Source organism: Taurulus bubalis (assembly GCF_910589615.1).
Source record: "Taurulus bubalis genome assembly, chromosome: 7".
Lineage (NCBI taxonomy): Eukaryota > Metazoa > Chordata > Actinopteri > Perciformes > Cottidae > Taurulus > Taurulus bubalis.
Window position 1 is genome coordinate 689,611 of NC_136595.1, and position 27,877 is coordinate 717,487.

At 44.6% G+C, this 27,877-nt stretch overlaps 2 protein-coding genes across 2 annotated transcripts; one reads left to right on the plus strand and one right to left on the minus strand.

Moving 5' to 3' along the window:
- The first annotated feature begins 216 nt into the window (after positions 1-216).
- rad54l (RAD54 like) lies at positions 217-7,497 on the plus strand. The gene is made up of 18 exons (XM_079220488.1): positions 217-499; positions 603-677; positions 831-917; positions 1,002-1,062; positions 1,137-1,272; positions 1,825-1,894; positions 2,107-2,395; positions 2,804-2,928; positions 2,998-3,148; positions 3,252-3,378; positions 4,058-4,132; positions 4,255-4,385; positions 4,464-4,574; positions 4,879-5,002; positions 5,084-5,162; positions 5,230-5,409; positions 6,614-6,777; positions 7,212-7,497. The coding sequence occupies exons 1-18, from the start codon at positions 440-442 to the stop codon at positions 7,411-7,413; spliced, it is 2,247 nt and encodes a 748-aa protein (XP_079076614.1). The 5' UTR covers positions 217-439; the 3' UTR covers positions 7,414-7,497.
- Positions 7,498-14,904: 7,407 nt separating this feature from the next.
- LOC306739441 (uncharacterized protein) lies at positions 14,905-20,661 on the minus strand. The gene is made up of 7 exons (XM_079221460.1): positions 20,423-20,661; positions 17,797-19,672; positions 17,552-17,715; positions 17,244-17,467; positions 16,693-16,822; positions 16,516-16,613; positions 14,905-15,500 (listed from the first exon to the last, which is right to left on the minus strand). Exons 2-7 carry the CDS (start codon positions 19,652-19,654, stop codon positions 15,338-15,340), a joined length of 2,637 nt encoding a protein of 878 aa, XP_079077586.1. The 5' UTR covers positions 19,655-19,672; positions 20,423-20,661; the 3' UTR covers positions 14,905-15,337.
- Positions 20,662-27,877: the final 7,216 nt, after the last annotated feature.

The window sequence follows — 27,877 nt, forward strand, 5'->3', positions numbered from 1 at the left end:
AGTACCTCAACAACTGAACTGAAGTCTGTACAGTACTGAATGTCAGGTCATGTTTATGGAGGAAAACATGACCTCCGCCATGACGTAAACAACTCTATCACCGACAGGAATAACGCAGCAGGGTTTTTGGCCTCTCAGACTTGCCGTAGTGTTGTGCAACATTTACCGCGAAATTCAATACCGACCGGAATAAAGCGAAACATGCCGAACTAATGCTGTTGTCATCTCCTATACCTATGGTGACCATGACAACTCTCTGGTAGACACGACACCTGTCCGGCAGCTCGTGCTTCATGCAGGAAGAGAAGCACAAGGCGCGAGACATGAGCTCTGCTTTGGGAACGAAGCAGGCAGAGCTGCTAGCGTTAGCTGCTAGCGTTAGCTGCTAGCGTTAGCTTCAGCTGCGTGTGGGTAACCAGGCTACGTTAGCTTTAGCTACATGCTAGCATCGCGGGCAGGAGAGGGCCTCCACTCAACAGCGCAGGAAACAAGGACGATGGTAAGCGAGCCGAAGTATTGTTCTGTATCACACCCCGCTGCGCACTACATCCGGGTACTGAAGAGTCTGTCTCCATGCTAACCGCCTCCCGTCCTCACCCCAGAGACGGAGCCTGGCTCCCAGCCAGCTGGCCAAACGGAAGCAACCGGGGGAGGACGAGGACTGGACATGTAGGACCGTAAGTCAACGAGCAACGCGTTGCTGCTGGAGTGGTACCGCTCACTGGACCTGTAACAGCTGCAGTGAGCCGCTGCAGGTCAGATCCCTCCCATGGGACCTGTAACCGCTCACTGGGTTCCTCCACCGCTCTTCAGTTGTTGTTGTTTCACAGGAGAAGAAGAGGAGAGGCGAAGAGGAGAGGCGAGAGAGCCACACCTCTCCCTTCAGGAAGCCGCTGGACGTGGACGGAGACCAACATGTGAGCTGGTGGAGCGTCGCACTGCTTCCCGTGTGTGAGGACAGGTGCAATGTGACCCTGACTGGTTTAACATCCTTTCCACAGGAGGCCTTTATCCGCAGTATCCTCTCCAAGCCATTTAAAATCCCCATTCCTAATTACACAGGTAAGGCTGGTCTTGTTGCTCTCTCGTGTCGTGATGGTGAAGACCTGCTGACGTTCTCTGCTGATGGCCCACAGGCGCGCTGGGGGTCCGCGCGCTGGGCCTGAGGCGCGCGGGCGTGCGGAGGGCGCTCCACGACCCCTTCGCTGAAGACGCCCTGGTCCTCTACGAGCCGCCGCCGCTCGGCGCCCACGACCTGGCCAAGGCTGACAAGTGAGTCCCTCCAAGGGCCGGACCCTGTGACTGCGGCCGTCAGGAAACACGGGTTCTCACGGCCACGGAGAACTGCAACAGCCATGGAGTTTAAAATGGTTATTTCCAGACCTGGAAAAGTCTTTGGAAAAGTCCAAAGTTTAGTAAAAGTCATGTAAATGTGTTATATTCATGTGTTCATGTCGTTCATTTACGCTGAGTTTGAAATAATGAATATGCTTTTAAAAGAAAGACTCAGAATATAAGCAGGCATACATACAGACATCTATATAAATGTTTATTATTTTAATCAAACTATTGTCTCATTCATTTGAGTCATTTAAGGTTTACTGTATGCTTTGTATTCTCATTGTTAGTTTAAATACTACATTTACTCACTTCTTACTGTTTACACCCAGACTTCACTAAATGTCTGTCATGGCCTTTGGTTTAAAGTCACGGATCATTGGTCAGATGTGTCTGGACCCTGTTTACTGCGTAGCCTCTGCTGGCGTTAGCGTGCTGCTGCATCACTTCCTGTAAAGAAACGTGTCGCCGTTCTTTGTCCTGTAGAGAGAAACTACCCGTCCATGTGGTCGTGGATCCAGTTTTAGGAAAAGTGCTCCGACCCCATCAGAGAGAGGTAAAGCCCAGACTCTTTCTTTTTGCCGACCCAAATGAAAAATAGAATGAAATTTAAAGATCTGTAGCACTCATCATGAGAGCGGCTTCTTCAGAAACCTCCACATGGAAGGAGAAGTAACAACGTTCTGGACCTTTGAGGACACAAAGCAAAGCTTCTCCTGTGTGAGGTGTAGCACACATGACTGCATATAACACGGTGTCTTGTTGCAGGGGGTGAAGTTCCTGTGGGACTGCGTGACGGGGAGACGCATCCCCGACTCGTACGGCTGCATCATGGCCGACGAGATGGGCCTGGGCAAGACCCTGCAGTGCATCGCCCTCATGTGGACGCTGCTGCGCCAGAGCCCGGACCTGAAGCCCGAGATCGACAAGGTCATCGTGGTCTCCCCCTCCAGTCTGGTGCGCAACTGGTACAACGAAGTGGGGAAGTGGCTGGGAGGCCGCGTGTCCCCGGTGGCCATCGACGGAGGCTCCAAGGACGAGATCGACAGGCAACTCGGTACGGTCCACCTTCCGCCTCAGAGAGGACCGGCTCTGTGCTCAGCCAACACCACGCAGTCTGACTGTGTGGTCTCTGCTGTACTCATGAGAACCAACAATAACTCCTGTGGTTGGCATGCAGCGCCACCTCTGCTGGGTTCTCTCTCTCGACTCCAACCACACAGAACAAGCTAATGCAGAGTTCATGTTTGTTTATGTTTTCTCGCTCTGCTGCCCCCCAGTGGCCAAAATGAATCAACGCAGCTTTGAAGCGATAGAATCCAAAGTCATTGAATGAACGTATGATTGGACATGACCTCATTCTCCAGATGTTTCTGCTGTTACGTCTGATTGTGACGTCTCAGCGCGTCTCTTCCCTTGTGGACTGTAGAACATCATAAGTGGTATAATATTGTTTGTTTCTCAGGGAGCTTCATGTCTCAGCACGGTTTGAGGATACCAACCCCGATCCTCATCATTTCCTACGAGACCTTCCGGCTGCACGCCGGCGTGCTGCACAAGGGCAAAGTGGGACTGGTCATCTGCGACGAGGTACTTCCTCTCGTGCGTCGCCGCAGGATCGAACCGTCGACAGAGTGACGTAACCGTTGTGTGCTCTAGGGTCATCGGCTGAAGAACTCTGACAACCAGACGTACCAGGCCCTCAACGCCATGAGCGCCAGGAGGAGGGTGCTGATCTCGGGGACGCCCATCCAGAACGACCTGCTGGAGTACTTCAGCCTGGTGCACTTCGTCAACGCCGGGATCCTCGGTGAGCAGCCGCCCCGCGACACGCCCCGCGACACGCCCCGCGACACGCCCCCTGACTGTGTGCCGTCTGTCTGATCCTCCGTCTGCTCTTCCCCCGCTGGCAGGTACAGCCCAGGAGTTTAAGAAGCGGTTTGAGCTTCCCATCCTCAAGGGGAGAGACGCCGACGCCAGTGACAAAGACAGAGCGGCGGGGGAGGGGAAGCTCAAGGAGCTGATCAGCATCGTCAACAGGTCTGCTCTATTCTTATTTAAAAGATGCTTCTGTTGTTTCTGATTCCTTTTTTTCTGTCTTTCATTCATTTATTATTCTCTCTCGCTCTCTCTCTCTCTCTCTCTCTCTATATATATATATATATATATATATATATATATATATATATATATATATATATATATATATATATATATATATATATATATCTTTTTTTTTTTTTTTTTTTTAGTGAGCTTCACTTAAAAAGATGTTTGAGGTGAACTTCATGTCTTCTGAAGGTTTTACTGTCAAACAGAAAACGCACATTTTCCTTTGATCTTCTCAGCTGGTAGGAAGCGTTCAGGAAGTCTCCTCCTTGTTCAGGCTGCAGTGAAATGAGGAGGAATCACAGCTCCTCATTTCACCTTAAAACATCAGCCGTTCCTTGTCCATTGCAGCGCTTTCATAGTTAATTCAGTTTATTTTGTATAGCCACAAATTACAAATTAAAATGATCTGATCGTGTCCCGGGACCTCACGTCGGATCAGGAACAACTCCCCAAATAAAGATATAAAAACTCTTTCACAGGGAGAACAGGAAGAACCTTCATAGAGCAACAGAGGAGGATCCTCTATCGGGATGGGCAGAAGAATAGATGTCATGTGACCAGAATGAACATATTAATATCTCCCTGTAACACATGTGCTCCTCTCCAGGTGCTTGATAAGGAGAACATCAGATATCTTGTCAAAATATCTTCCTGTGAAGATCGAGCAGGTGGTTTGTTGCAGGTAGGTTGCTCTAAAACATGCTTTTAAATAACAACCTTTCATTTGATCTGAAATATGGCTAGAGGCATAGAAGGATACAGATTTAAATACGTAAAGGCGTTGTTTCCTTTGCGTCCCTGCAGGCTGACTCCTCTGCAGTCACAGCTCTACAAGCACTTCCTGCGGCAGGCCAAACCCATCGAGGCGCTGCAGGAGGGCAGGACCGGTGTCTCCTCCCTGTCCTCCATCACCTCGCTCAAGAAGCTGTGCAACCGTAAGTGAGCCCGATACCAGCCAGAGTAAAAGCATCTGCTGCCTGGAGGAAAACCCTAACCAGCCTTGTGCGTCCCAGACCCGGCTCTCGTCCATGAGAAGTGTGTGTCCGGTGCAGACGGCTTCCAGGGGGCGCTGGAGCTGTTCCCACCCGGATACTGCCCCAAGGCCCTGGAGCCCCAGCTCTCTGGTGAGAACACACTGATACTGCCCCAAGGCCCTGGAGCCCAGCTCTCTGGTGAGAACACACGGATACTGCCCCAAGGCCCGGAGCCCAGCTCTCTGGTGAGAACACACAGCTCTGAGCGTAGCGGCTCCTGGGGACTCTTCCTACGACCATAACGGTTTGAAGGGACTCGGTCTAAGAGAGGGAGAATAACTGGCTTCCACAAAGACTTGGTCCACTTCCTCTTCCGTTACTGTAGGATTCATGCTGTCATTGTACGTGTCTCATCTTCTATTCTTCGGTAATGTGTTGTTTCCTTTGGCTCCAGGCAAGATGCTGGTTCTTGACTACATTCTGGCCGTGACGAGGACCACATCTAGTGACAAGGTGGTGCTGGTCTCCAACTACACTCAAACACTGGACCTCTTTGAAAAGATGTGCCGGTCGAGAAGGTAACCTTTGGGAAACGGACATTTCATTGTCTGTATTCCAGGATTGGTCAGTTGGAGAAGCCTCTTCTTGCTGTGTTGCAGATACCTCTATGTGCGTCTGGACGGCACCATGTCCATCAAGAAAAGAGCCAAGATTGTGGAGAGATTTAACAGTCCTTCTGTGAGTCTCTAACAGCACTTTAAAAACACAAGCGGCTGAACGAAGTCTGACTCGTCTGTTGTCTCAGAGCCCAGAGTTCATCTTCATGCTGAGCAGCAAGGCTGGGGGGTGTGGCCTCAACCTGATCGGAGCCAATCGCCTCGTCATGTTCGATCCGGACTGGAACCCGGCCAACGACGAGCAGGCCATGGCCCGCGTGTGGAGAGACGGCCAGAAGAAGACCTGCTTCATCTACCGCCTGCTGTCTGTGAGTTCCACACAGACGTGCACGCCGCCGTGCACGCCGCCGTGCACGCCGCCGTGCACGCCGCCTTGAACGCAGCATTCAAGGACCTTTTTCACCTGAGTTTACTCGCTCAGCTTTATGTGGTTAATTCGCATCATTCGCTTTTCCGTGGCTTACCTCCGTAAAACAGATACCGTTTCCTTCATCCACCATGGAAATAACCACCAGTTCTGCTTTCTACTTGTTGTGTAACTCCACATACGTGAACATCAAACTCCATGGTGTCTGGGTTCATAATATTATCCGTAGTCCCACAGCAGCGTCTGAATGAAGCCGCTAGCAGCGCTGCTTCAGGACCAGCAGCAGTTCGATTCAGCGACGGCGTGATGAGGGGCGGAGCTTCTCAACGCTGACTCAGCGTCACACAGATTTGTAATTTGCGCCGCCCATTGGCGTCTGTGCATTGACTTTGTATGTAATCGCCTCGCGTGGATAATTCTCAACTCTTGGCGTGAGCGCAGCGTTCCAGGGGAGATCTGACCCGAACAAGAAGAGCTTTAGTGTTGAGGTCGTGTTGCATGTCTCCTGAAAGGGGCATGCTAACCAGCAGGAGTCTCCTCCTTCTCCAACAGGTTCCTCACGCTCCGCTGCAACAAGTAACTATATATATATATATATTATATATATATATATATATATATATTATTTTAATTTGTATATATCTCTCATCCCTGTTGCTTCTTTATATATTTTATCTTTTATCTTGTGTGTTTGTATTTCAAGTGGTAAGGCGCTACTGATGACGACAAAAAAATTTCCCCTTGGGGATTAATAAAGTATATATTCACTCATTCATTCCTGGGGAAGGACAAAAGGAAAATATGAGTTGTTTTCTCAGTTCTGCCACTTTGCATTTAGTCCAATAAACAAACGCACAGCAACACGTACAGCCAGCCAGTCTCAGCAGGTTGAATCATGTTTCTTACCCTGCTGCTGAAGACGGGCTAGTAGTTGGCTTTTTGTTACATAACTGATTAATTGTGATCGTATGCACCCAGCAGTAGAGGGGGACATGCTGCCTCTACTGGTGTGGAGCAGGTGTTGCACGCCTGTGTGTTTTAGCAGTCCACAGTCATATCGGGCATCTTGTCAACACAGCTGGTGATGCGCGTCGGAGCAGCAGCGTTGGCTGTTTCCACGTTGTGACGTGTGTTTGTGCCGGCAGACCGGGACCATCGAGGAGAAGATCCTGCAGCGGCAGGCCCACAAGAAGGCCCTGAGCAGCTGCGTGGTGGACGAGGAGCAGGACGTGGAGCGCCACTTCTCCCTGGGGGAGCTGAGGGAGCTCTTCACCCTGAACGAGGAGACCAGCAGCGACACGCACGACCGGTACCTTTGCTTTCGTGTGTGTGTGTGTGTGTGTGTGTGTGTGTGTGTGTGTGTGTGTGTGTGTGTGTGTGTGTGTGTGTGTGCGAAACTACGACATTAGACGAGACAATCAACAACAACATCAACAGTGCACTAGATGTCATTCAACATACTGGTTTATACCATTGATGGAAGACCCCGACTGGCTCTTACAGCTTCAGAGTCACACACACCGAGCTGGAGGCTTCATCACACCAGTCCACACCAACGGCCCGTCACCATGACTACAGTCTCTCCCATTGCATCACAGCTCCACCGTTTCTTATCACGGCTCTCATACGTCTGGCCCTCAGTGGTTTTCATTTGATGGTCAATAGTTGGTAACGTTGGATCACACATGTCTGTAATGTATTGAACCCCTCCTCTTCCTCTTCCTCTTCCTCGCGTGATGCCAGGTTTCGCTGCCGCCGCTGTGTGAACAGCAGGGAGGTCCGGCCTCCTCCAGACGAGTCGGACTGCACCAGCAGCCTCTCCGAGTGGAACCACTGCGTGGACAAGAAGGGTCTGAGGGACGCGGTGCTGAAGGCCTCGTGGGACGCCGCCGTGTCCTTCGTCTTCCACCAGCGCTCCCACGAGGACCAGCAGGGCGTGCTGTAGCAGAGACTCTAAACCACAGGCACAGGCGGATATTTATTCATTACTCAGTAGTTCACTTGTATTTAAATAAAGGAAAGGAGAATACTTTGTGTTGTGTCATCTCCTCCTGGAGCAGCGGGTCTCCCTGCAGCCGTCAGCCAGATGTATGGGGTTAAAGGTCAAACAGACCATAAAGCAGCACATGCTTTGAGGCGGGGCCACTGTGATTGACAGGTTGCTGCCACGGCGAATTGTGTTGATCGTTAAAAACACGTGATCATTTAGCGCCGCCCTCCAAACAAGACATTCATCAGTATCATTAATACATGTTCATGTTCATCACTTTCTACTCTAGGTGTAGATATCGGTACAGGATTCATCGAGCTCCGGTTGTAAATAAGTTGTTACTCAAGGATGTTTATGAAGGTCTAACACAAAGTTGTTCTTATGAACGGATCTGTGAAGTGTCAGTAAATAAAGTAGCAACCATTAATGAACGGAGAAAGGAAACCACCAATAGTTTACCTGAAATCACACATTTAGTTTGAATGTATAAAAAAGGTTTTTATTGAAGGACGATGAATTCAGTTCAGTTTATTTTGTATAGCCCAACATCACAAATACAGGTTTGCCTCGGAGGGCTTACAGTCTGTAACATAACATCCTGTCCCGGGACCTCACATCGGATCAGGAAAAACTCCCCCAATAAAGATAGTAAAAACCCTTTCACAGGGAAAAAAGGAAGAAACCTGAGGGAGAGCAACAGAGGAGGATCCTCTCCCCGGATGGACAGAAGCAATAGATGTCATGTGACCAGAATGAATAACGTAACAGAGTTACAGCACATTCAATGAATGTGACAGAAATTATTCACATAATGAGTAGTATGCATGGTCCATGATCCAGATAACCACGACCCATTAAGCAGAAGGAGGTAGAGAGGAGGGGCATCAGCAGGGCCATGGCAGCTGGCAGGACCAGTTCCAGGAAGCCACGAATCCATGGAAACAGAAAGTAGAGTTAGTAATATGCATTGAAGAGACACTCATTTATCCAGAAGGAGAGAAAGAGAAGAAGAAGAGAGGAGGAGCGAAAGAGGAAGAGAAGGAGAGGAGGAGCTCAGTGTATCCTAAGATGCCCCCCAGCAGTCTAGGCCTATAGCAGCATATCTAGGGGCTGGACCAGGGCAAACCTGAGCCAGCCCTAACTTTAAACCTGAACCAGTCCTAACTTTAAACCTGAACGAGTCCTAACTATAAACCTGAACCAGTCCTAACTATATACCTGAACCAGCCCTAACTTTAAACCTGAACCAGCCCTAACTATAAACCTGAACCAGCCCTAACTTTAAACCTGAACCAGTCCTAACTATAGACCTGAACCAGTCCTAACTATAAACCTGAACCAGCCCTAACTTTAAACCTGAACCAGTCCTAACTATAGACCTGAACCAGTCCTAACTATAGACCTGAACCAGTCCTAACTATAAACCTGAACCAGTCCTAACTATAGACCTGAACCAGCCCTAACTATATACCTGAACCAGTCCTAACTATAGACCTGAACCAGTCCTAACTATAGACCTGAACCAGCCCTAACTATAAGTCTGAAACAGTCCTAACTATAAACCTGAACCAGTCCTAACTATAGACCTGAACCAGTCCTAACTATAGACCTGAACCAGTCTAACTATAGACCTGAACCAGTCCTAACTATAGACCTGAACCAGTCTAACTATAGACCTGAACCAGTAACTATAGACCTGAACCAGTCCTAACTATAAACCTGAACCAGTACTAACTATAAACCTGAACCAGTCCTAACTATGTACCTGAACCAGTAACTATAGACCTGAACCAGTCCTAACTATAAACCTGAACCAGTCCTAACTACAGACCTGAACCAGTCCTAACTATAGACCTGAACCAGTCCTAACTATAGACCTGAACCAGTCTAACTATAGACCTGAACCAGTCCTAACTATAAACCTGAACCAGTCCTAACTACAGACCTGAACCAGTCCTAACTATAAACCTGAACCAGTCCTAACTATAGACCTGAACCAGTCTAACTATAGACCTGAACCAGTCCTAACTATAGACCTGAACCAGTAACTATAGACCTGAACCAGTCCTAACTATAAACCTGAACCAGTACTAACTATAAACCTGAACCAGTCCTAACTATAGACCTGAACAGTCCTAACTATAGACCTGAACCAGCCCTAACTATAGACCTGAACCAGTCCTAACTATAAACCTGAACCAGCCCTAACTATAGACCTGAACCAGTCCTAACTATAGACCTGAACCAGTCTAACTATAGACCTGAACCAGTCCTAACTATAAACCTGAACCAGCCCTAACTATGAACCTGAACCAGCCCTAACTATAGACCTGAACCAGTCTAACTATAGACCTGAACCAGTAACTATAGACCTGAACCAGTAACTATAGACCTGAACCAGTCTAACTATAGGCCTGAACCAGTCTAACTATAGACCTGAACCAGTAACTATAGACCTGAACCAGTCCTAACTATATACCTGAACCAGTCCTAACTATAGGCCTGAACCAGTCTAACTATAGACCTGAACCAGTAACTATAGACCTGAACCAGTCCTAACTATAAACCTGAACCAGTCCTAACTATAGACCTGAACCAGTCTAACTATAGACCTGAACCAGTAACTATAGACCTGAACCAGTCCTAACTATAAACCTGAACCAGTACTAACTATAAACTTGAACCAGTCCTAACTATAGACCTGAACCAGCTCTAACTATAGACCTGAACCAGCCCTAACTATAAGTCTGAAACAGTCCTAACTATAAACCTGAACCAGTCCTAACTATAAACCTGAACCAGTCCTAACTATAGACCTGAACCAGTCTAACTGTAGACCTGAACCAGTCCTAACTATAAACCTGAACCAGTAACTATAAACCTGAACCAGTCCAAACTATAAACCTGAACCAGCCCTAACTATGAACCTGAACCAGCCCTAACTATAAACCTGAACCAGTAACTATAGACCTGAACCAGTAACTTTAAACCTGAACCAGCCCTAACTATAGACCTGAACCAGTAACTATAAACCTGAACCAGTCCTAACTATAGGCCTGAACCAGTCTAACTATAGACCTGAACCAGTAACTATAGACCTGAACCCGTCCTAACTATAAACCTGAACCAGTCCTAACTATAGACCTGAACCAGTCTAACTATAGACCTGAACCAGTAACTATAGACCTGAACCAGTCCTAACTATAAACCTGAACCAGTCCTAACTATAGACCTGAACCAGTCCTAACTATAGACCTGAACCAGTCTAACTATAGACCTGAACCAGTAACTATATACCTGAACCAGCCCTAACTATAGACCTGAACCAGTCCTAACTATAGACCTGAACCAGCCCGAACTATAAGTCTGAAACAGTCCTAACTATAAACCTGAACCAGTCCTAACTATAGACCTGAACCAGTCCTAACTATAGACCTGAACCAGTCCTAACTATAGACCTGAACCAGCCCTAACTATAAGTCTGAAACAGTCCTAACTATAAACCTGAACCAGTCCTAACTATAGACCTGAACCAGTAACTATAGACCTGAACCAGTCCTAACTACAGACCTGAACCAGTCTAACTATAGGCCTGAACCAGTAACTATAGACCTGAACCAGTCCTAACTATAGACCTGAACCAGTCCTAACTATAGACCTGAACCAGTCCTAACTATAAACCTGAACCAGCCCTAACTATAAACCTGAACCAGCCCTAACTATAAACCTGAACCAGTCCTATCTATAAACCTGAACCAGTAACTATAGACCTGAACCAGTCCAATCTATAAACCTGAAACAGTAACTATAGACCTGAACCAGTCCTAACTATAGACCTGAACCAGCCCTAACTATGAACCTGAACCAGTCCTAACTATAGACCTGAACCAGTCCTAACTATAAGACCTGAACCAGCCCTAACTATAGACCTGAACCAGTCCTAACTATAGACCTGAACCAGTCTAACTATATACCTGAACCAGTCCTAACTATAGACCTGAACCAGTCCTAACTATAGACCTGAACCAGTCTAACTATAGACCTGAACCAGTAACTATAGACCTGAACCAGTCCTAACTATAAACTTGAACCAGTCCTAACTATAGACCTGAACCAGCTCTAACTATAGACCTGAACCAGCCCTAACTATAAGTCTGAAACAGTCCTAACTATGAACCTGAACCAGTCCTAACTATAAACCTGAACCAGTCCTAACTATAGACCTGAACCAGTCTAACTGTAGACCTGAACCAGTCCTAACTATAAACCTGAACCAGTAACTATAAACCTGAACCAGTCCTAACTATAAACCTGAACCAGCCCTAACTATAAACCTGAACCAGCCCTAACTATAAACCTGAACCAGTAACTATAGACCTGAACCAGTAACTTTAAACCTGAACCAGCCCTAACTATAGACCTGAACCAGTAACTATAAACCTGAACCAGTCCTAACTATAGGCCTGAACCAGTCTAACTATAGACCTGAACCAGTAACTATAGACCTGAACCAGTCCTAACTATAAACCTGAACCAGTCCTAAATATAGACCTGAACCAGTCCTAACTATAGACCTGAACCAGTCTAATTATAGACCTGAACCAGTAACTATAGACCTGAACCATTCCTAACTATAAACCTGAACCAGTCCTAACTATATACCTGAACCAGCCCTAACTATAGACCTGAACCAGTCTAACTATAGACCTGAACCAGTAACTATAGACCTGAACCAGTCCTAACTATAAACCTGAATCAATGCTAACTATAAACCTAAGCCAGCCCTAACTATAAACCTGAACCAGTCCTAACTATAGACCTGAACCAGCCCTAACTATAGACCTGAACCAGTCCTAACTATAAACCTGAACCAGCCCTAACTATAAACCTGAACCAGCCCTAACTATAAACCTGAACCAGTCCTATCTATAAACCTGAACCAGTAACTATAGACCTGAACCAGTCCTATCTATAAACCTGAACCAGTAACTATAGACCTGAACCAGCCCTAACTATAAACCTGAACCAGTCCTAACTATAGACCTGAACCAGTCCTAACTATAGACCTGAACCAGTCTAACTATATACCTGAACCAGTCCTAACTATAGACCTGAACCAGTCCTAACTATAGACCTGAACCAGTCTAACTATAGACCTGAACCAGTAACTATAGACCTGAACCAGTCCTAACTATAAACCTGAACCAGTCTAACTATAGACCTGAACCAGTCCTAACTATAAACCTGAACCAGTCCTAACTATAAACCTGAACCAGTCTAACTATAGACCTGAACCAGTCTAACTATAGACCTGAACCAGTCCTAACTATAAACCTGAACCAGTCTAACTATAGACCTGAACCAGTCCTAACTATAAACCTGAACCAGTCCTAACTATAGACCTGAACCAGTCTAACTATAGACCTGAACCAGTCCTAACTATAAACCTGAACCAGTCCTAACTATAGACCTGAACCAGTCCTAACTATAGACCTGAACCAGTCTAACTATAGACCTGAACCAGTAACTATACACCTGAACCAGTCCTAACTATAGACCTGAACCAGTCTAACTATAGACCTGAACCAGTCCTAACTATAAACCTGAACCAGTCTAACTATAGACCTGAACCAGTCCTAACTATAAACCTGAACCAGTCCTAACTATAGACCTGAACCAGTCTAACTATAGACCTAAACCAGTCCTAACTATAAACCTGAACCAGTCCTAACTATAGACCTGAACCAGTCCTAACTATAGACCTGAACCAGTCTAACTATAGACCTGAACCAGTAACTATAAACCTGAACCAGTCCTAACTATAGACCTGAACCAGTCTAACTATAGACCTGAACCAGTAACTATAGACCTGAACAGTCCTAACTATAGACCTGAACCAGCCCTAACTATAGACCTGAACCAGTCCTAACTATAGACCTGAACCAGTCCTAACTATAGACCTGAACCAGTAACTATAGACCTGAACCCGTCCTAACTATAAACCTGAACCAGTCCTAACTATAGACCTGAACCAGTCTAACTATAGACCTGAACCAGTAACTACAGACCTGAAACAGTCTAACTATAGACCTGAACCAGTAACTATAGACCTGAACAGTCCTAACTATAGACCTGAACCAGTCCTAGCTATAAACCTGAACCAGTCCTAACTATAGACCTGAACCAGTCCTAACTATAGACCTGAACCAGTCCTAACTATAGACCTGAACAGTCCTAGCTATAGACCTGAACCAGCCCTAACTATAGACCTGAACCAGTCCTAACTATAGACCTGAACCAGTCCTAACTATAGACCTGAACCAGTCTAACTATATACCTGAACCAGTCCTAACTATAGACCTGAACCAGTAACTATAGACCTGAACCCGTCCTAACTATAAACCTGAACCAGTCCTAACTATAGACCTGAACCAGTCTAACTATAGACCTGAACCAGTAACTATAGACCTGAACCCGTCCTAACTATAAACCTGAACCAGTCCTAACTACAGACCTGAAACAGTCTAACTATAGACCTGAACCAGTAACTATAGACCTGAACAGTCCTAACTATAAACCTGAACCAGTCCTAACTATAGACCTGAACCAGTCCTAACTATAGACCTGAACCAGTCCTAACTATAGACCTGAACCAGTCCTAACTATAAACCTGAACCAGTCCTAACTATAGACCTGAACCAGTCTAACTATAGACCTGAACCAGTCCTAACTATAGACCTGAACCAGTCCTAACTATAGGCGCTACAAAGAGGAAAGTCTTAAGTCTTAAATGAGGTGACTGCCCTACAGACTGAAAGTGGAAGCTGGTTCCACAGAAGAGGAGCTTTATGACTGAAGGCTTAGAATCAGAATCAGAATCAGAACCATGTATTTCCATGTATGTAACCCATGCAAGGAATGTGTCCTGGCGGGAGGTGCATCACATTTAACAATAACAACAATAAACATTTAACGATAGACAAAGTGCAACAATGGGAGGGATATTTACAATTAAATCTACTATTCTATGGTAACATATACAAATGAAAGATCCTCCAGAGCCTCACTGGTCCACTTCTTGAACTTCCTCCCCACAGGGTTGCAGAGCTTGAGTTTCTGCCTGTATGAGGGAAGCAGATGAACCACGGCGTGGTCAGAGTGTCCAGAGCAGCACTGATGGTGGTGTAGCAGTGGTCCAGAATGCTCTTCTCTCTAGTCGGGCATTTAGTAACCGTCTGTATTTAGGGAGTTTGTGGCTGAGCTTACATCATCATTCCATCGTCAGCTTGCTCATTGACTACTGCTGGTTTCTCATATTTCATGTAACATTCACACATTAATAGACCAAAGATTCCAACTTTTCTTTAAGTAATTAAGTAAACACAGTAATTGAGAGGGTTGTGCTATAATCAGGAACATGAGGAAACATCTTACAATCATGTGACACATTTATTTTCATACTTACATTTTGAGAGAAACATTCAATCTGATTAAAACCATCATGTCATGTTGTAAAAGGCATAAATGATATGTCACAGTTCATTATATCCATCCCTTGCTGTCTTTTTAAGCAACATAATGAAGCAATGTCATGGAAATGAACATTGTAATATGATAGAAAAAATAACACTAAAATCTAAAGAAAGAATCAAATGTTAAGTGAAGTGTTGTTAACAGATTGATCTGTTCAGTGTGTTAATCATTTGTGAATTAACTAGAAACTACAACCATCAGGACATGTAACAAAGTCAAAGTAGAATAGTTCCTTATAAGCATAATATACTTATACTTATACAATGACAGCCGGTGAAGCTGCTGCTGATAACAGACGCTCGTCACAGTGACAGCCGGTGAAGCTGCTGCTGATAACAGACGCTCATCACAGTGACAGCCGGGTGAAGCTGCTGCTGATGTCGTCTCTTTCGAACATCTCTCTGATGGGGATCTCTGAGTTCCACCCTTCGGTCTTAGCAAACTTGAAAACGCATCCAAAGAGATCAGGAAACATCGTCAAGACATCATTTTCAACGGCATCCTTGAAACTGAAAACAAAAAATAAAACGTTATATTTCATTTTGTTGTATTTTTTAATCACATTTAGTGTCATAATTTGACTCTCTGAATGTAACTGTAGTAAAAATGTGGCTTGTTTATTTGAACATTGCTGCGTCGATACGGTGCACATTATCATCAAGCAGCGTTTTGATCATGTACATGTTCACAACATGTACATGATCACAACATGTACATGTTGTGATCATGTACATGTTCACAACATGTACATGATCACAACATGTACATGATCACAACATGTACATGATCACAGCATGTACATGTTGTGATCATGTACATGTTGTGATCATGTACATGCTGTGATCATGTTGTGATCATGTTGTGATCATGTTGTGATCATGTACATGTTGTGATCATGTACATGTTGTGATCATGTACATGTACATGTACATGTTGTGATCATGTACATGTTGTGATCATGTACATGTTGTGAACATGTTGTGATCATGTTGTGATCATGTACATGTTGTGATCATGTACATGCTGTGATCATGTTGTGATCATGTACATGTACATGTTGTGATCATGTACATGCTGTGATCATGTTGTGATCATGTTGTGATCATGTACATGTTGTGATCATGTACATGCTGTGATCATGTTGTGATCATGTTGTGATCATGTACATGTTGTGATCATGTACATGCTGTGATCATGTTGTGATCATGTTGTGATCATGTTGTGATCATGTACATGTTGTGATCATGTACATGCTGTGATCATGTACATGCTGTGATCATGCTGTGATCATGTTGTGATCATGTTGTGATCATGTACATGTTGTGATCATGTACATGTACATGTTGTGATCATGTACATGTTGTGATCATGTACATGTACATGTTGTGATCATGTACATGTTGTGATCATGTACATGTTGTGATCATGTACATGTACATGTTGTGATCATGTACATGTTGTGATCATGTACATGTGATCATGTACATGCTGTGATCATGTTGTGAACATGTTATTCTGACTCACTGGTGCGCGTGGAGGTTCCGTATGAAGCGCAGTAGTGCCAGAGTGTTGTCAGGGTACTTCCTCCTCTTCGACAGCTCCTGGACCAGCGCTGAGGGAAACTGTAACACCAGCACACATCTCACCATGTACTCATTTCATTCAGGAACACAAACGTTATATTTGTTATGTTGTAGTTACTTTTTCTTTCCACTGTTTGAAGGATCCTTCTGCAGCACATTTCTCCAATGAACAAAGTAGCTCCTGCTCAGCCTTCTGACATTGTCCCGCCTCATTCCTGTTGCCAATAAGCTTCAGGTATTCAAGTCTCCTGAAACATGGTTTAGTTTAGGATATATGCATTGCAAAATGAACTGAACTTCTCAAGATGCTCATACATACTAGGTGCAGTTGCCTAATCATAGCTTAGCAACCCTAACTAGGCAAGACATGTCTGGCTATTAAACTATCAAAGGGATGCCATGACATTTGCTTCAGGTAACCATGGCGCCCAGAGGATGGATCCTAGTTGTGTTAGGTATGAATCCTGAACCAAAGGGTCAATGCATGTCTGGGCTAGATGAGAAGTACGATCACCAATCACTGGGATACATCTTCTTGGAATCATGAATATTTGGACCAAATGATGTAAAGATATTTAACTCTCTGGACCAAAGTAATGGAACAAACAAATAAATGACAAAGCCATCTCAGAGAAACAAACATCAAACCAATCAACGTTTCTTTTGTACTTTTTAGGGATCCAGAAGAAGGGATGACTTAAGCAATCTTCCACTTGAGGTCTCTTCTTTGGTTCTTCATGGATCATCCACTCAATGAGATCCTTTGCCAGCACATCTTGAACGTGGTCCAGACAGTAGTTCCCTTCATGGATGTTGCTCTCACATCTATAGGACTTGTCCCCAAAGGGATGGTGTCCTCCAGAGAGGATGTAATAACTGAGCATTCCTGCCACCTAAAGAATCAACACAACATTTTACCAATTAAAGAGGTTTTTTATAACAAATCATCACTACGCATGCAAAGGAGAAGAACCAACCTGTATGTCGGTGCTTGACTTGTATGGAATGTCTCCTTCGCCCTCTAACGTCTCCTTGGCCATCCAGCATGGTGTCCCTGCTCTCCCCGTGTACCGGGTAGTTTGACCTTCGTCAAGCCGTCTGCTGATGCCAAAGTCAGCCAGTCTTGCCCTGTGCTGAACATCTGTAGGACATCAGGTGGACACACTGATGAGATTATGCACGGTAATTATACATTGAAATATCCTATTTGAACTTGTTTTACCAATCAAAACATTCTGCGGCTTGAGATCCCGGTGGAGAATTTGAGGGTTTTGACAATGAAGCACGCTTAGACTCTCGAGGACTTGAAAGACAAGTTTCTTCTTCAGCAGATCATCATCATCTTTATTTTTGATGTATTCTTCCAGGGTGTATTCACAAAGTTGAAGAGCAAGATATCCAAAGTGCTGATCCTCCGCCACATCAACATATCGCACAATAGATGGATGACCAAGCTCCGGAAGTCGTAGAAATCCTTCCTCGTTCTTCATCACCTGGTAGTTGCATTTAGACATTCTCTTGATGGCGACTTCAGTGCCATCCTCTCTCAGCCCCAAGAAGACTTCAGTACCATTACTACCCACCGCTATGCGGAATTCTGCATCATTCACATATGTCATGCTCCCAATTCTGATCTGTTCTCTTTCATCAGTGAGCAGAAGCGTCTCTAGTTGATCTCTCCATCTCTTGCTGTTTTTTGTGCATTTCTGTGTTTTTGAAGACATGGAGGGCTTCACATTTGAAGTTGACTCCTCAATAGGATCTGCTTTTAGATCAGTTAAGGCAGTGTGCGCCTCATCATTTGGCTCTTTTTCCTTCTTCTTCTTCTGACTGGGTCCAGGCAAGGCTGCATCGTCCACACATTCCATGAAATGATGTTTCAGTCGTCTCAGCTCTTCCTTCAGCTTGTCATTCATTTGGATATCTGCAGCTGCCAGAACGCTCTCAGGGACTGACGTTATCCCCACTGATGTAAAGATGGTGGCTGCACCTTCAACTGAAAGTAAACTTGCAAATATGCCATATGTGAAGACTCTAACGTGAGAGGAGTGTTGGTCCGTTACAAAAGGAGCAACTGTTTTGCATAACTTCTCAATAAAGTTGGGACCCCAGCTACTTGTGCCTTTTGTTTTCTGTGTTATCACATACAGTGTTGGCAGAACAGCTTGACCTATAGAAGGTATCTCCTTTAAAAGCTGGTCCAGTAGTTGAGGGATTATAGCTAGTGCTTGCTCGTTTGGTATATCTTCCATTGTACAGAACACCGCATGTAAAGTAGCAATGACACACTTCACGTGTTCCTTTGGAACGCTTGGGAAGCGTCGGGCTGCACCTGCAATGTAGGAGTTCCGTTTGTCAGTGTCTTTCAGCCAATTAACGCTCACCTGACGGTGTTTTTCTGTATCTTTCCCAGTTACATTGAAAAATGCTTCAATTATGGTCAGATGGGTCCAGGGATCCTCCAACAGCATGTGCTTGTCAAAGGCTGTGAACACTGCAGGAGATTCCCCTTGCAGAGCCATGTCCACATCCTGAAAGCATCTGATTTTGGAGCACAATGGTTCTCCTTCCGATGCAAGCTTATGAACCATCTGACATATCTTTCTATTGTGAATATGTTCAGGATCAGTGACCGGTAAAGATTTCACCACCGCCCCAGCAGCAATGAGCATCTTCAAGACGTCCTCCCGGTCATTGCAGGCAGCAGTTTGCCCCGGAGAGAGTCGCTGTCTGTACCATCCATATGGGTTAGCTTTGGCTTCAAGCAGTTTCTCCACAAAAAGAACAGGTGCTTTGGATAGTGAGACATAATGTAAAGGTGTATAGCCCGCTTGGGAAGGCACGTTTGGGTCTACACCTTGTTGCAAAAGGAAAGAGAAAATATCCCTGTTGTGATTTACAACAGCAGCAATCAGTGGGGTTATGTAGTCATTGCACTCTCTGCATGGGTAAACTGCATGGATGTTGTTGCCATTAAGTATTTCCTTGAGCTTCTCCAGGTTGTCGTTGATAATATTCTGTATTATAGGATGCGTTTCCGTTGGGGGGGATTGGACGAGCTGAAAAGATGACAAATCCATTTCTGTGCTTCATAGGAACTGTAAAAAATAAATAAATTCTGATGTTACTTTCCAACATTTGGTGCCATTTAAAACCGTTGACAAGCAGCCAGCAGAGTGGCTTGTCAGTGCTTTGAGAAGCTTTAACACAATTGGTAACACTTTATAATGACTACACGCTATTTAGCATTAGTAAACATGAGTAAACACCTAATTCATCATTTAAAAAGCATTATTCCAACATGAAACCTCATTAGTAACTCATTAGTATGTAATTCATAAAAACAGTTATACACGTTTCATTCTTGATTAATAAGCTTGACTATTATGCGTTTCATGATTGGGTTTCATAAACTTGATAAATGAGAAGATAACTGAGACTTGTGCTAGCTTTGCGGCGCTGCTATCAGTGTTTCCTCTGTTTACCGCTTTAGGGACGACAAACTCTTAAAGCAGTGGTTCTCTAACGTGTTCTGTCAATAACACCATTAGTGACCATCTGTGCTTTTATTAATAACAGAATTAAGAACATTGCAATCACTTTCAAGTAAACCAGATTGCTCCATCAGACCAAAAAAAACAATCACTAAAAAACAATGAAAATAAAGTTCTATCTGTGAAAAAAAATACTAATATTTAATTACTCCTAATTAGCTTATTGTGGAAAACAAAAAGCTAATTATTTGTTTGCAGAACAAAACAGAATTAGTGTAGATGTGTGAGCATCAGGTTGCATCAGTATTAGTGTCTGCAGTGAGTAACCTGCTAACAGCGTACCGTAACATTCACCTGAAAGAACAGGCCTTCTCCAGGTGTTTATTATGACTTAGTTTTATGTCCGTGTACTTTGTCCTTTTGTAATATGTGAAGCCAGCAGCTCTTTGTACAAGACACAAGCACTTTGTCTCTGTCACCAGCAAGGCCGAGCTCCTCCTCATGGCTCTGTCACCAGCAAGGCCGAGCTCCTCCTTGTGGCTCTGTCACCAGCAAGGCCGAGCTCCTCCTCATGGCTCTGTCACCAGCAAGGCCGAGCTCCTCCTTGTGGCTCTGTCACCAGCAAGGCCGAGCTCCTCCTCGTGGCTCTGTCACCAGCAAGGCCGAGCTCCTCCTTGTGGCTCTGTCACCAGCAAGGCCGAGCTCCTCCTTGTGGCTCTGTCACCAGCAAGGCCGAGCTCCTCCTTGTGGCTCTGTCACCAGCAAGGCCGAGCTCCTCCTCATGGCTCTGTCACCAGCAAGGCCGAGCTCCTCCTCGTGGCACCAGGCATCAGCAGTATTAGAACACGTTGATAAAGCACATGTTAACCATTAGTGCATCATCTATAAGTCCTTAATTGGTGTGATGTATATAATACTTCATTTACAAATGGGGAATCCATAATTTATAAAGTATGAAAACCAAATCATGAAACACATAATAGTCAAGCTTATTAACCAAGAACAAAACCAAAAGCTATAGAATTCATTATTACATGGCTGCTAACACAGTTCTACACAAGGGAGTGATCAGAAACCCTTCAGCCAACACGTATTATGGGATGTTTCTAGAAATGACCTGAATGCACAAAGAGAGCAACACCTTCACTGACTGTTAGACTTTGGACTTCCTCATTCAGTGAAAGGACTGTTAATAACTTCTGATCATAGTCAGCACAACAATGAACTGTGGTGTTCATCAACAGGCTGACAGGTGAACCATCATGAGAATGGATTATTAAAGGTACTTACATGTCGGCGTAGAGTTAGCTATCAGAAGTTATGTTTCCTGTTGTGTCTGTACTGAAACGCTCCACTCCCTGATCCTGTCTCTGTCTCCTCCCACCAGCAGCTCCAGCAGGGTGGGAAAACTACGGCTCGCGGGCCACATACGGCTCGTTGAGCTGTTTAATCCGGCCCGTCGAATATTGGTACAAAATTGTCCAAATTAGAGTAAAGACTGCATTCATTTAGCCTTTTTCCTGCAATACCCGGCGTGTCAGTTGAGCCCACTCCCCAGTACGAGCACTCTAACAGCCTTATTACAAACAATAGTTTCTAAGCTGTGAAATGAACTAACAGCTGCATCCAGAGTTATTTACTCGGCATAATGAACATGCATCAGACCCACGAGGCTCATGAGACACATGCTTCTTCCTCTAAAGTGAACATGCTTCTTCCTCTAAAGTGAACATGCTTCTTCCTCTAAAGTGAACATGCTTCTTCCTCTAAAGTGAACATGCTTCTTCCTCCAGAGTGAACATGCTTCTTCCTCTAAAGTGAACATGCTTCTTCCTCTAAAGTGAACATGCTTCTTCCTCTAAAGTGAACATGCTTCTTCCTCTAAAGTGAACATGCTTCTTCCTCCAGAGTGAACATGCTTCTTCCTCTAAAGTGAACATGCTTCTTCCTCTAAAGTGAACATGCTTCTTCCTCTAAAGTGAACATGCTTCTTCCTCTAAAGTGAACATGCTTCTTCCTCTAAAGTGAACATGCTTCTTCCTCTAAAGTGAACATGCTTCTTCCTCTAAAGTGAACATGCTTCTTCCTCCAGAGTGAACATGCTTCTTCCTCTAAAGTGAACATGCTTCTTCCTCTAAAGTGAACATGCTTCTTCCTCTAAAGTGAACATGCTTCTTCCTCTAAAGTGAACATGCTTCTTCCTCTAAAGTGAACATGCTTCTTCCTCCAGAGTGAACATGCTTCTTCCTCTAAAGTGAACATGCTTCTTCCTCTAAAGTGAACATGCTTCTTCCTCTAAAGTGAACATGCTTCTTCCTCCAGAGTGAACATGCTTCTTCCTCTAAAGTGAACATGCTTCTTCCTCTAGAGTGAACATGCTTCTTCCTCTAAAGTGGGCGTGAACATGCTTCTTCCTCCAGAGTGAACATGCTTCTTCCTCTAAAGTGAACATGCTTCTTCCTCTAAAGTGAACATGCTTCTTCCTCTAAAGTGGGCGTGAACATGCTTCTTCCTCTAAAGTGAACATGCTTCTTTCTCCAGAGTGAACATGCTTCTTCCTCTAAAGTGAACATGCTTCTTCCTCCAGAGTGAACATGCTTCTTCCTCTAAAGTGAACATACTTCTTCCTCTAAAGTGAACATGCTTCTTCCTCTAAAGTGAACATGCTTCTTCCTCCAGAGTGAACATGCTTCTTCCTCTAAAGTGAACATGCTTCTTCCTCCAGAGTGAACATGCTTCTTCCTCCAGAGTGAACATGCTTCTTCCTCTAAAGTGAACATGCTTCTTCCTCTAAAGTGAACATACTTCTTCCTCTAAAGTGAACATACTTCTTCCTCTAAAGTGAATATGCTTCTTCCTCTAAAGTGAACATGCTTCTTCCTCTAAAGTGAACATGCTTCTTCCTCTAAAGTGAACATGCTTCTTCCTCTAAAGTGAACATGCTTCTTCCTCCAGAGTGAACATGCTTCTTCCTCCAGAGTGAACATGCTTCTTCCTCTAAAGTGAACATGCTTCTTCCTCCAGAGTGAACATGCTTCTTCCTCCAGAGTGAACATGCTTCTTCCTCTAAAGTGAACATGCTTCTTCCTCCAGAGTGAACATGCTTCTTCCTCCAGAGTGAACATGCTTCTTCCTCTAAAGTGAACATACTTCTTCCTCTAAAGTGAACATGCTTCTTCCTCTAAAGTGAACATACTTCTTCCTCTAAAGTGAACATACTTCTTCCTCTAAAGTGAATATGCTTCTTCCTCTAAAGTGAACATGCTTCTTCCTCTAGAGTGAACATGCTTCTTCCTCTAAAGTGAACATACTTCTTCCTCTAAAGTGAACATACTTCTTCCTCTAAAGTGAACATACTTCTTCCTCTAAAGTGAACATGCTTCTTCCTCTAAAGTGAACATGCTTCTTCCTCTAGAGTGAACATGCTTCTTCCTCTAAAGTGGGCGTGAACATGCTTCTTCCTCCAGAGTGAACATGCTTCTTCCTCCAGAGTGAACATGCTTCTTTCTCCAGAGTGAACATGCTTCTTCCTCTAAAGTGAACATGCTTCTTCCTCTAAAGTGAACATGCTTCTTCCTCTAAAGTGAACATGCTTCTTCCTCTAAAGTGAACATGCTTCTTCCTCTAAAGTGAACATGCTTCTTCCTCTAAAGTGAACATGCTTCTTCCTCTAAAGTGAACATGCTTCTTCCTCCAGAGTGAACATGCTTCTTCCTCTAAAGTGAACATGCTTCTTCCTCTAAAGTGAACATGCTTCTTCCTCCACAGTGAACATGCTTCTTCCTCTAAAGTGAACATGCTTCTTCCTCTAAAGTGAACATGCTTCTTCCTCCAGAGTGAAAATGCTTCTTCCTCTAAAGTGAACATGCTTCTTCCTCTAAAGTGAACATGCTTCTTCCTCTAAAGTGAACATGCTTCTTCCTCTAAAGTGAACATGCTTCTTCCTCTAGAGTGAACATGCTTCTTCCTCTAAAGTGAACATGCTTCTTCCTCTAAAGTGAACATGCTTCTTCCTCTAAAGTGGGCGTGAACATGCTTCTTCCTCCAGAGAAAACATGCTTCTTCCTCCAGAGTGAACATGCTTCTTCCTCTAAAGTGAACATGCTTCTTCCTCTAAAGTGAACATGCTTCTTCCTCTAGAGTGAACATGCTTCTTCCTCTAAAGTGAACATGCTTCTTCCTCTAAAGTGAACAGGCTTCTTCCTCTAAAGTGAACATACTTCTTCCTCCAGAGAAAACATGCTTCTTCCTCTAAAGTGAACATGCTTCTTCCTCCAGAGTGAACATGCTTCTTCCTCTAAAGTGAACATGCTTCTTCCTCTAAAGTGAACATGCTTCTTCCTCTAAAGTGAACATGCTTCTTCCTCCAGAGTGAACATGCTTCTTCCTCTAAAGTGAACATGCTTCTTCCTCTAAAGTGAACATACTTCTTCCTCTAAAGTGAACATGCTTCTTCCTCTAAAGTGAACATGCTTCTTCCTCTAAAGTGAACATGCTTCTTCCTCTAAAGTGGGCGTGAACATGCTTCTTCCTCTAAAGTGAACATGCTTCTTCCTCCAGAGTGAACATGCTTCTTCCTCTAAAGTGAACATGCTTCTTCCTCTAAAGTGAACATGCTTCTTCCTCTAAAGTGGGCGTGAACATGCTTCTCCCTCTAAAGTGAACATCATTCTTCCTCTAAAGTGAACATGCTTCTTCCTCTAAAGTGAACATGCTTCTTCCTCTAAAGTGGGCGTGAACATGCTTCTCCCTCTAAAGTGAACATGCTTCTTCCTCTAAAGTGAACATGCTTCTTCCTCTAAAGTGAACATGCTTCTTCCTCTAAAGTGGGCGTGAACATGCTTCTCCCTCTAAAGTGAACATGCTTCTTCCTCTAAAGTGAACATGCTTCTTCCTCTGAAGTGAACATGCTTCTTCCTCTAAAGTGAACATGCTTCTTCCTCTGAAGTGAACATACTTCTTCCTCTAAAGTGAACATGCTTCTTCCTCTAAAGTGAACATGCTTCTTCCTCTAAAGTGAACATACTTCTTCCTCTAAAGTGAACATGCTTCTTCCTCTAAAGTGAACATGCTTCTTCCTCCAGAGTGAACATACTTCTTCCTCCACAGTGAACATGCTTCTTCCTCCAGAGTGAACATGCTTCTTCCTCTAAAGTGAACATGCTTCTTCCTCTAAAGTGAACATGCTTCTTCCTCTAAAGTGAACATGCTTCTTCCTCCAGAGTGAACATACTTCTTCCTCTAAAGTGAACATGCTTCTTCCTCCAGAGTGAACATACTTCTTCCTCTAAAGTGAACATGCTTCTTCCTCCAGAGTGAACATACTTCTTCCTCTAAAGTGGGCGTGAACATGCTTCTTCCTCTAAAGTGAACATGCTTCTTCCTCTAAAGTGGGCGTGAACATGCTTCTTCCTCCAGAGAAAACATGCTTCTTCCTCCAGAGTGAACATGCTTCTTCCTCTAAAGTGAACATGCTTCTTCCTCTAAAGTGGGCGTGAACATGCTTCTTCCTCTAAAGTGAACATACTTCTTCCTCTAAAGTGAACATGCTTCTTCCTCTAAAGTGGGCGTGAACATGCTTCTTCCTCTAAAGTGAACATGCTTCTTCCTCTAAAGTGAACATGCTTCTTCCTCTAAAGTGAACATGCTTCTTCCTCCAGAGTGAACATACTTCTTCCTCTAAAGTGGGCGTGAACATGCTTCTTCCTCTAAAGTGGGCGGGAACATGTTTCTTCCTCTAAAGGGGGCGTGAACATGTTTCTTCCTCTAAATGGTGCGTGAACATGTTTCTTCCTCCAAAGTGGGCGTGAACATGTTGCTTCCTCTAAAGTGGGCGTGAACATGCTTCTTCCTCTAAAGGGGGCGTGAACATGTTTCTTCCTCTAAATGGTGCGTGAACATGTTTCTTCCTCCAAAGTGGGCGTGAACATGCTTCTTCCTCTAAAGTGGGCGTGAACATGTTTCTTCCTCTAAAGTGGGCGTGAACATGCTTCTTCCTCTAAAGTGGGCGTGAACATGCTTCTTCCTCTAAAGTGGGCGTGAACATGTTGCTTCCTCTAAAGGGGGCGTGAACATGTTTCTTCCTCTAAAGTGGGCGTGAACATGTTGCTTCCTCTAAAGTGAGCGTGAACATGTCTCTTCCTCCAAAGTGGGCGTGAACATGTTTCTTCCTCTAAAGTGGGCGTGAACATGTTGCTTCCTCTAAAGGGGGCGTGAACATGTTTCTTCCTCTAAAGGGGGCGTGAACATGTTTCTTCCTCCAAAGTGGGCGTGAACATGTTGCTTCCTCCAAAGTGGGCGTGACCATGTTGCTTCCTCCAAAGTGGGCGTGACAGAAGGCATTACCTGATGAACACCTCAGGTCTGTCCTGAGGATTGCCAAAACCAAACTGACCCCAAACTTTGATGCACTGGTAAAAAAGACCAACAAAACTATTCCTACTGAAATTAAATGTACGTTTCTTGACCTTTTAGTTAATGGCTTTTACTTTTAATTTATATTAGTGCTGTCACATTTAAAACTCACCTGGTCTACAGGAACCAGGTTTTATACATTGAGGCAGGGTGCTATACGCTGAGGGGACAGTAGATGGCGGTGTTTCCCTTCACCCTGGTTTATTAGCCCGCCATTAAAACCAAAGAGGAAGAACCCCCAACTGCTGGCGGTAATGAGGTAATGCGGCTGCCAGCCAGCAACAAGAAGAAGAAGACCGGCGGGACCGGACACCTGTAGACGTCACCGTGTCCGCTGGTCAACGTTTACGGTCGCGTCGGACCGGATGTGACGTCAGTACATTATAACGCACAGCGACGCAGAACATGGCGGACGCCCCGGAGGTGTCGGCTCCGGGCCTCAAGCAGACGTGCCTCCAGGCCGTCAGGAGACACTTCGCTGCCGTGGGCAGTGAGGCGGTGCTCGGTGAGTTTACCGCCGACGTGACGTCACTGAGCCCCGCAGTGCACGAAGGGTTAACGCGCATGCGCACAGATAGCGATAACTGTTCGCGAGGAGACGAACTACCGCGTCACGATGCGGCGTCAGCCGGCGCGTTGTGTCTTTATTATTCATGTAAGCTGTCATAGTGAGTACTTAACCAGCCCCGTAGGAAGCAGTGTTCTGGTGGATGTTTCTGGGGCTTTTATTGTGAAGGGGAAAACGGAAAGAGAGGAGGAGAGGAAACGTTCTCGTGAAGAGTGACTATACTTCACTTTATTAAAACAACAACACAATGCTGCAGTTTGCACAAGACGGAAACCTTGTATTCTCCTTCCACTCCTCACTAGAGCATCTCCTCTACTTCCGTTTTCCCCTTCACAATAAAAGCCCCAGAAACATACACCAGAACACTGCTTCCTAGAGAGCTGTTTAAGTACTCAATATAATAGCTTACATTATTATTACTAGGGTTGCAACTAACGATTATTTTAATAATCGGTTGATTATTGTTTCGATTAATCGATGAATCGGATAAAAAAATGTTTTTATCAAAAAAGCGTTCATTTCCAACCCTTTATTCAAAAACAGAAGTGACAGTGCAAAACATCTTCAGAAAGCACAAACAGGTTGCTCCTTGAACATCCCTGAGCTGTTCATTAAAACAACAAAATGGACTAACACTAAAAACATACACATGTATGCTTTACATCTGCCAAATGTGAGTCCTTTTTACTGTAATTGATCCCTCCAGAGGCTGCATTTACATACCCTGCTTTATCAATATGTATGAAATACTGGACAGAGGGAAGCTGTACTGCTCCACATAGAGCGTCCTCTTCCTTAAACTCTTTCATTCTGGGTCTCTTATGACC

Bases quoted from the DNA above. Each gene is read 5' to 3' on its own strand.
- rad54l (XM_079220488.1), top strand. From the start codon at position 440: ATGCTAGCATCGCGGGCAGGAGAGGGCCTCCACTCAACAGCGCAGGAA. The intron at 1,273-1,824 runs GTGAGTCCCTCC...TTTGTCCTGTAG, and splicing joins GACCTGGCCAAGGCTGACAA to AGAGAAACTACCCGTCCATG. The intron at 4,386-4,463 runs GTAAGTGAGCCC...TGTGCGTCCCAG, and splicing joins GCTCAAGAAGCTGTGCAACC to ACCCGGCTCTCGTCCATGAG.
- LOC306739441 (XM_079221460.1), bottom strand. From the start codon at position 19,654: ATGGATTTGTCATCTTTTCAGCTCGTCCAATCCCCCCCAACGGAAACG. The intron at 16,614-16,692 runs GTAACTACAACA...CTGGTGTTACAG, and splicing joins TCAAACAGTGGAAAGAAAAA to TTTCCCTCAGCGCTGGTCCA. The intron at 15,501-16,515 runs GTGAGTCAGAAT...TTTTGTTTTCAG, and splicing joins CGGAACCTCCACGCGCACCA to TTTCAAGGATGCCGTTGAAA.